At 37.5% G+C, this 8,985-nt stretch overlaps 1 protein-coding gene across 1 annotated transcript; it reads left to right on the top strand.

Moving 5' to 3' along the window:
* The first annotated feature begins 5,279 nt into the window (after positions 1-5,279).
* Positions 5,280-8,674, top strand: LOC149115697 (QRFP-like peptide receptor). Its single transcript, XM_089285101.1, has one exon. The coding sequence runs from the start codon at positions 5,716-5,718 to the stop codon at positions 6,676-6,678; it is 963 nt and encodes a 320-aa protein (XP_089141227.1). The 5' UTR covers positions 5,280-5,715; the 3' UTR covers positions 6,679-8,674.
* Positions 8,675-8,985: the final 311 nt, after the last annotated feature.

The following is an 8,985-nucleotide window of genomic DNA, read 5'->3' as shown; positions in this document are numbered from 1 at the left end:
CAAAACTTTATGATAAAGACTCCTATAATTTGGGTCGGAACTCAATCACTCGATTCCTTGACAGAACGAATACTAAGAAACTATCCAATGGCCAGAAAGAGGTTTTAGATAAAAAGGTCACTAGATCCGAACTTTACCAAGCATTAAAAACGTTTCAAAGAAACAAAACACCAGGAAATGATGGGTTAACCGTGGAATTTTATCTGGCGTTCTGGCCCATTTTAGGGAAATACCTTGAAGATTCCCTAAATTTCGCTCACGAACACGGACAACTATCTTCCTCCCAAAAACAGGCAATGATTACTCTGTTAGAAAGGAAAGACAAAGATAGAAGATTCATTAAAAATTGGCGACCTATCTCTTTAATGAATGTCGACGTTAAAATTGCATCTAAGGCAATTGCTAGAAGATTAGAAACAATCCTTCCGGAACTTATTCATCACAATCAAAATGGATTTATCAAAGGAAGATCAGTTTTTGACGCAGTTAGAACGATCGATGATCTCCTTGAATTGGTACAAATAACAAACAAATCTGCTATACTTGTAGCAATAGACTTTGGAAAAGCCTTTGATTCTCTAGATCACACGTATCTGTTAAAGGTGTTGGAGAAACTTAACTTTGCGACATATTTTTTACAATGGATTAAGACCTTTTATACAAACATATCAAGCTGCGTTTTGAACAATGGATTTACCACTGATCTCTTTCAAGTGCGGCGTGGTGTACGGCAAGGTGACCCGTTATCGCTTTTATTATTTATCTTAGCTATTGAAATATTAGCAACCCAAATCAGACAAGATGACAACATTCATGGTGCGATGGTCAAAAACGAGGAAATCAAGTTAACATTATTTGCCGATGACATGACCTGTCTTTTAAATGATATGAATTTGTATCTACAATTATGTGGATTGTTGGAAGATTTCTATAAATATTCTGGCCTCCGGATCAACAACGACAAAACTGAAATCTTCGCAATCGGTTCTTTTAAATTCGCGCAACGCGACTCTATCCATAACGTACGAACATCAATTAAAATATTAGGGGTTTTTTTTGACTACCATAAACCGTCACGGAACAAAGCCAATTTTGAATCAATTTTCAATTCCATTCAAAGGACCCTCAATTTGTGGAAGTGGAGAGGCCTTACTTTACTTGGAAAGATTCAAATATTGAAAACTTTTATCATACCAAAGTTTTTGAGTAAAGCAGCATTAATATCGGTATCAAAGGATCTTATTAAAGAGATAAATAAATTGATTTATGGCTTTATCTGGAAAGGTAATGATAAAATCAAAAGATCTGCACTTATCAACGACATTGAAAATGGGGGACTTAAAATGCTTGGCACGGAGGCCATAATCTCAGCACAAACAGTCATGGCTTTAAAGAAATATTTCGCTGATGGTAATAGCTCCTGGAAAGCTATTTTAGATGAATTTCTTTGCAACGTAGGAAGAAAATTCATTCTTTTTTGTGACTTCGACACTCGTAAACTTCCAGCTTATATTCCAGCTTTCTATAAAGAGTGTCTTGATGCATGGTCGGAATTGAAGACTTCAAATGTCGTTTCGTATGAGGATGTTATCGACCTTATTAAATCCATTTTGAAATCACTGCTGATCCTTGCAATCTGATTGGCTCTCAGTGGTGCGATTTATTCACGAATCGCACTATTTTTTGTTCTAAATCGCATCTTTTTCTCAGCCAATGAGAATGGCAGTAAAACAAAACAACCAATCAGATTTCAAGATTAGTTTAAAGTAATCAATAAAATTTCAGGAAAATGAAAGGCAAAAAGCCATTGTGTGGAGAATTTTGCAACTACTATTGCCAAAACTTTGTTGTTATTGTAGTTTTCTTCCCCAAAAAATTGACGAATTTAATTAATTACAGTTTCTGAATGACGATTATGAGCTCCTTCAGGCCGAAGACCTACTTTAAGGGAAGTTTGCAACTTTCAGTGTCCATTTTGACGAATATTTTGGTGATTTTTCTTCAACATCTGCTCAAGATCCGTATGATACCGAGTCCAGTAAAACATAAACAAACGAAAACCACACAACAACAAATTCAGAGCCATCTCAAGAAGGTGGATGTTTCCAGGTTTCTGGTAGTTTCAAACTAAGCAACAAAAGAGCTCAACTCTGTCGCTGTGAATAAACATAGCCAAAATATGCCACACTGCACAAAATAGTGAATGAACGAACGTCTTACGAAGCCGGTGCCAATCCCGCCATCTTGAAAATATCTTAAAACAAATGCCGCCGCAAGACAACTTGACAAGGTCCTGGGTATTGAGTCCTGCGTCGAGGTCAGAAAAAGAAACGGAGATGATAACGAGCTGGACTCCCTTAAAATCATGTCACTGAACGGTATTTACAAGAAAAAAACGTACTATCCACTGGGCATCGGGCACTCGAGGGAGTTTCACAACTCAAAAGAAATCGATCGCAGAATTACACAGGATATGCACCTTCAAATTCTTTCTCCAAAGACAATGAAAAGTCTCAGCTTCAACCACAGAAGAAAGGAAGGCTTTCCATAATTGATTCAGGCGACGAGAGTTGAACTTTTGTACCTGAAGTAGACTATTTTCGTTTTGACTTCAGAACTGCTTGTTTCTTTGTCATGCTCGAATGAGTTTTCGTCACATGACATCGTTTTGCATACTAAATGAGACGTAAAGGCGTTTCCGGTTCCTCTTTTTTTTTAACAAACCGGCTACTGGAACAATACACCAAAAATCCAAGATTTAAGGCAATATAATTGTGCGATTTCAAAATGGATCTAATAAAGTGGCAATTGAACTGAGTGGAGTGCAATTTTGGTCTGAAATCATACTTGTGATTTCAAATCGAACTCGCGCTGCGCGCTCGTTCGATTTTGAAATCACGCGTATGATTTCAGACCAAATTGCACTCTACTCAGTTCAATTACCATTATAAATCATTTGGAATAACAAAAATATTGTTGTTGACAAACAATCGCTTTTCGAAAAACATCTGTTTTGTCAGGGAATTGTTAAAATTGGGGACTTGCTATCTAACACGGGCAAATCTCCTCAAAGTTCGAAGGTATTGGCAGCAAATTTATCCCCAACTCAATATTTTAAGCTAATAGGTGTTGTGGATGCTATTCCCATCGCGTGGAGACTTATTACAAAAGAGTCACAAACAAATCAACTTTTCTATCCATCAATCCTCGGAGATAAAGTATATATTGAATTAGATGAAACTGAAATCGATTTGTCCAAAGTAACATCAAAATTACTGTATAACCAATTTAAAACTAAAAAACAAACTCCTCCCTCTGCTCAAAAAAAGGTGAAAAGCAAACATCTCCAACTTGTAGTTGATTGGAAAAAAATCTATACTTTACCGTTTACCGTCACAGTAGAAACAAAAATCAGAGAGTTCCGATATAAAATACTGAACGATATAGTATACACCAATGATAACGTTTTAAAATGATTGAATCGCCTTTGTGAACGTTTTGTCAGAAAGAAGATAAATCCCTAGAGCATTTACTCTTTCATTGTAATATAACAAAAAACTTTTGGTTTGCATTCTCATCTTTAATTAGTAAACAAAACATATCTATGGACACGTTAACACTAATTAATATTCTGTTTGGCGTATTTAATGACAGCGAAGATTTTACTATTTTCAATCACTTAATACTCAATTTATTTCTACATGTAAACTGAACAAAACTAAACCAACATTAAGAATTTTCTTTGAAAAGATCAAATTAGTTCATCATATACACAGAAAAATTGCCAAAAGAAATGACAGGCTCCATAAACACTACAAAAAATGGAAAAAATTATTGCCTCTTTCTTAACTAAGCATCAATTTAAAGTTTTGTCAGCATGTGTCTTGTACTTTATTCATTAATTTTATTTATTTTGTCCTTTTGTTTTTGGTATATTTATTTATTTATTTATTTATTTATTTGTTTAGTGTTCTTTTAGTGTTAGTGCGTCTAGTAAATATGCCTGTAACCGTAATTCTCAATGTAAATAATAAAGAAATAAAAACAAATTGTTAAAATAAAAAAAAACCTCCAATTTAGTTAATATTTTAGATCAGACAAAAACCAAGTCTCGTCTTAATTCAGCTTATAATATTTCAGACGGAATTCACCAGAAGTTCGAGTAACAAGTGGACAAAAACTTTGTCCCAAGGTTATCTACATCGTATTGCAAACTTCACTACGACTGTTTTAAATATCTTCTCAAAAAAAATCATTTCTAGCAACACCAAACGTCGAAAGCAAATGCTGAACTTCGCATGAATCACTTGAAAGTACTGGTGAAATAAACCTGATGATAAAATTTTACCTGTGTTTCACAATTTCTCTGAACTTTGACATTTTTTTTCTCCTTCCCAAGGTAAATTGTTTTCGGTGTTATTTCAGGCAACTATTTATATCTTTAGCTTTCAGAAGATTTAAAAAGGACTGTAAAATACTTAAAATTACTCTGGTAACAGATTTTTGTCCACTAAGAACTGAAATTGCTCCATTTTCTGTTGAATTTCGTCTTCAATTTCTAATGTACTTTTCGCCATGCGATCAATTGTTTCTTGGTGGTCAGCTTGGTTTTAACTTAAAAAATGGCGGCTGCAGCAAAGCTGGAAAATAAGCAAACTTCAAACAAGGGTTACCGCAAAACTAAAAGGTATCCCTGTAAACATCTATCCTTAACCTGCATCTGCTATATAGTTATTAGGTTTTTCTTCGCGTACCGACAAGCGTTTTTCGCTGTTGTTTTAGGGTACCACTGAGCTATTAAAAAAAGAGCCGCAAGGTGTCTTCAAAAAGAATTAATAAAATATTTATAACTAGAGAATATCTGCTTTTCATGTCGCCAATGAATTGGTCAAGGCCCTAACTATAACGTCATCGCAAAGGAAAATTCACAGATAATTTTCGACTTACGCTGACATGACAGAATTTCGATAGTTCGAATATCCAAATTTTGCTCGATCCGGACTCAACGGTTCTTAATTTATTTAATTGCTCTAAAAAAAATTAATATCAAAACAAACTAACCTTGTTTTGTTTACTTTTTCACAAGGGTCTATTAAAATAGAAAGTATGAGCGAAATCGATTTTTTTAGCTGTGTCCACGATTTTGATGATCATAACTGGTTTTACTGACAATCACTCTTAACTTTCTAAATTTACACTCCGACAAGATGCATTCAGGACAATTCTTTTCATTGAGCTCGGGCTCTAACCTTTAACGTTCTGTGTTTCTCACTGACTCGTCTTGATGGACAATTTCATGCACAGCAAACAATAAAAGAAAGACGAGAACTTGACGACGGATTATCATTCTTCGAACAGAGCTGAAAAACAATCCAGCCAGTTGTCGCTACTTCATTTGACGCAGCAGTGACATTTTAGGACACTCTCTGCTTCCAGTCTCATTGAGGTTAAGATGTGAAATGAAAAGCAATTTGTGGCGCAAGCTGATTGGTCACTTTCGTTGGTTGAGCTACTCATGAAATAGGAAACCTTAACTATTAGTGCAAATAGGAGGCGGACAGCTGGAACAAAGATCAGTTGTGCAAATTTCTGAATCGGTCAATCTTTTCGCGCGAAAGACGGTATCAAGCCGAAAAGTTATTCCGCCTTCGCTAGAACATATCAATAGAGTGAGGTTACTAAGTGAGCAAATCAGCTAGAAGAAACAGAACGGAAATGTCGGACAACGGAAACACAACGATGAATGCAACAGAGTCATCGAGCTGCCCCAGCAATTCAGCAGAAAAAATTGCAACGATCTTTGCCTACTGTCTGATTTTTCTTGTTTCGCTGGCTGGAAACACCGTCATCGGAATAATTGTCTTCAAGACGCAGACCATGAGAAAACCCATCAACTTTTTCATTGTAAACATGGGCATGTCCGATATGCTGTATCAGATATTCAAGATTCCTCAGCTTATACAAGTACTCTATATAGACTCCTGGCTGATCGATGGTCCTCTTGGCCAGACCTTATGTAAGCTGGTTTACTTCTTGAAAGGTGTTTCCCTTCTTTTGTCCATTCAAAGCCTGGTTCTGATAGCAGTGGATCGATTTGGTGCTGTGGTATTTCCTCTCCGTTCTCCACTCACTTCAAAGTTGTGCCCGTTCTTCATTACCGCCTCTTGGATCGTCGCGATAGCTGTTAATTCCCCAAAGCTCTTAATATACAAACTTGTTGAATATCCAGAAAAACTAGTTTGTAAGCGGCGCTGGAATGAAGTCTTTGGAGAGTCCTCATCTCATAAGAATTACCGCTTGTCCTTTTTAGTTGTATTCACTTTCATCCCGTTGGTGTTGATTGCCATACTTTACATTATCATCTATCTAAAGCTCAAGTCACAGAAGATTCCAGGCGAGCAATCAGCCAACGCTGGACAACAACGCCAGCGAAGGGAGCGAAATGTGTTAAAGATGGCCATTGCTATAGTGTTAGGGTTTGCAATGTGCTGGCTTCCCCTCGCTATCTGGCTTATTCTCCTCATGTTTACGGACACCATCATATGGCCGAATTGTGCCTTCCGATACTCTTTCTATATTGTCAATTTCATGGCTCTGGTAAATTGTGCCATAAATCCTTGTATCTGTTTTCTTTTCAGCAGAAATTATCGTAAAGAACTTAAGGCTCTCGTTAGATAAATTATTTGACTTCCGCGGTAGGAGGGTTTGCGTAAGGGTTTGCGGTGATGCGGTTTTGCGTTATTTTTGGTGCGGTTTTGCGGAAATCTTTATTTCAACCTGCGGTATTGCGGTTTAATAAGACTAAGCGGTTTGCGGTTTTCATAAATTTTCGAACGCGGTAATCGGTGAAAAAGAGTCTGCAGCCGTCTGCGCTTTCCAGTTATGACAGTTATTACTCGGATCCTGACGCTTCCGATAACTTTTGATCTCTTGTTCATGTTTTGCAAAGGACCATTGTTGTGCAAGCAAGCTTTGCTGTTTGTAAATTTCCGCTTTTTCCAGTTAACAGTTGGTATGACTAACAATTTTATCCGATGATACGTCGACTTGGTGACCTTTCGGGCTGGGATATCTTTCGCTCGGATTTCCTACGGTATTTGCCGTGGCCTCCTGCGGGACACTAGGGAGTCTTAGCAAACCACGACGGCGACGGCGACGAGAGCGACACCAAACAAAAGGTTTAATGAGCAGAACAATAGCTGTGCACGTGCGTTTTGAATCTTGGTACATTTCTTTGCCGTCCTCTGCAAAACAAGAGGGAGTTTTAGCAAACCACGACGGCGACGGCGACGAGAGTGTCACCAAACAAAAGGTTTAATTAGCAGAACAATGGCTGTGCTCGTGGGTTTTGAGTCTTGGTACATTTCTTTGCCGTCCTCTACAAAGCAACAACGTGAAACGACTAAATTCTACGTATTTTGGAGAACACAAACCGCAATGGCTAATTTATCGTATTTTCTTTTGCAATTGAACGCTGTCGGTGCATGTTTAGTCTGAGCAAGTTTTTAGACCGATAGACGTACTGAACTGATTTACACAGTTGCGACATTCGAAGCCGGTAAAATATTGATTCATTTTTTACAAGGCGTCGTCCGCGCCGTCGCCGCCGTCATTGCTAAAATTCTTAACAACGTGAAATGACTAAGTTCTATGTATTCTGAAGAACGCGAACCACAATGGTTAATTTTTGGTATCTTCTTCTAGAATTGAACGCTGTTGGTACATGTTTAGCCTGAGCAAGTTTTTAGACCAATAGGCGTACTGAACACATTTACAGAGTTGCGACATTCGAAGGTAAAATATAAATTCGTTTTTACAAGGTGTCGTCCCCGCCGTCGCCGTCGTCATTGCTAAAACTCCCTAATGTCTGCCGAGCAAGAAAAAGTGGTTACGAGGGTGGTCGGGAAGAGACGATGTCACTTCAAGGAGAGATTGGAAGCTCGGCGTCGTTTCTTCTGAAAGCAAGAGCTCGCTTCTGGAGAGTTATACGCTTCAACAATCGTTCGCTTTACTGAACACTTCATGGAACTGACTACGTTGTCTTCGGGTTATTCAAAATTCTTCTTTCCAGATTTTAAATGCAATTTAAGGTTGGTTCAGTCGAATTGCGACATAAAATGGATGTTCCGAACTCGAATTCGGGATACTTGAGTCTGAACATTCACCAAACAAAAAAACTCGCGGAAAGCTTGCGTTGTGTAACATTCGAGTGGTTTCCAGTGCTGAAGTCGTAAACATCGATGTTTTTCACTTAGGTAACTCAGCAGTATTGGTGCGGGCGCGAGCGCCCTTATATTAGTTCCACAACAGCATAACAAAGTCAGTCCCACGGACGTGCGTCAATTATTACAGTATTATTTTATGAGTGCGATGATCATACGCTGATTAACATTAACGTACACTTTTATCAAACTAAGCTGAAGATACTTATGTACAGTGGATTCAGTCGACCTAAAACTCGTAAAGACCTATATTCAAAACTGCTTTTTATTTGATTAAATGTAAACTATGGCTGAAAGACTGAAACTTTGCAGAACGGCTTTAAACCTTTCTTTGGACATTGACTTTGCCATCATTGTGTAGCTATTCTGCAAACTCAATTTGTAATTTTCTCAAATTCATGGGACGTTTTCAGCCGTCTTAAACCGTGTAAATAATATTTATTTCAATACTACGTTTTGTGTGATTTAATGTGAGGTTTGATAAACTTCATAGACCGGTATCTAACCATTCTTTTGACGATTTCTTATCCATCATCTGTAGTTATTTTGTGAACTATATATTTTCTTAATGATTAGCAAGTAATAAAGTACATGAATACTATTAAGCGACTTTCTTGATTTGGAAGCAATAAAGTGCGTGAAAACGTCACTACAGTATTGCGTGGTAAAGTATGGTCGATTCCAAATCCTCAGCCATTTCTGCGTAAGATTGGTTTTTTCCCAGCTTTGTCAATGTTTAGTAAAACAAATTAAGCACCCTCTC

Source organism: Orbicella faveolata, unplaced genomic scaffold, assembly GCF_042242905.1.
Source record: "Orbicella faveolata isolate gen_17 unplaced genomic scaffold, um_ofav_v1 contig_13, whole genome shotgun sequence".
NCBI classification, from domain to species: Eukaryota; Metazoa; Cnidaria; class Anthozoa; order Scleractinia; family Merulinidae; genus Orbicella; species Orbicella faveolata.
Note: the sequence above shows the minus strand (reverse complement) of the source record. Positions and strands in the feature narration are given on the sequence as shown.

What these genes read in the sequence shown, in the direction of transcription:
- LOC149115697 (XM_089285101.1), top strand. Translation starts at nt 5,716, where the DNA reads ATGTCGGACAACGGAAACACAACGATGAATGCAACAGAGTCATCGAGC.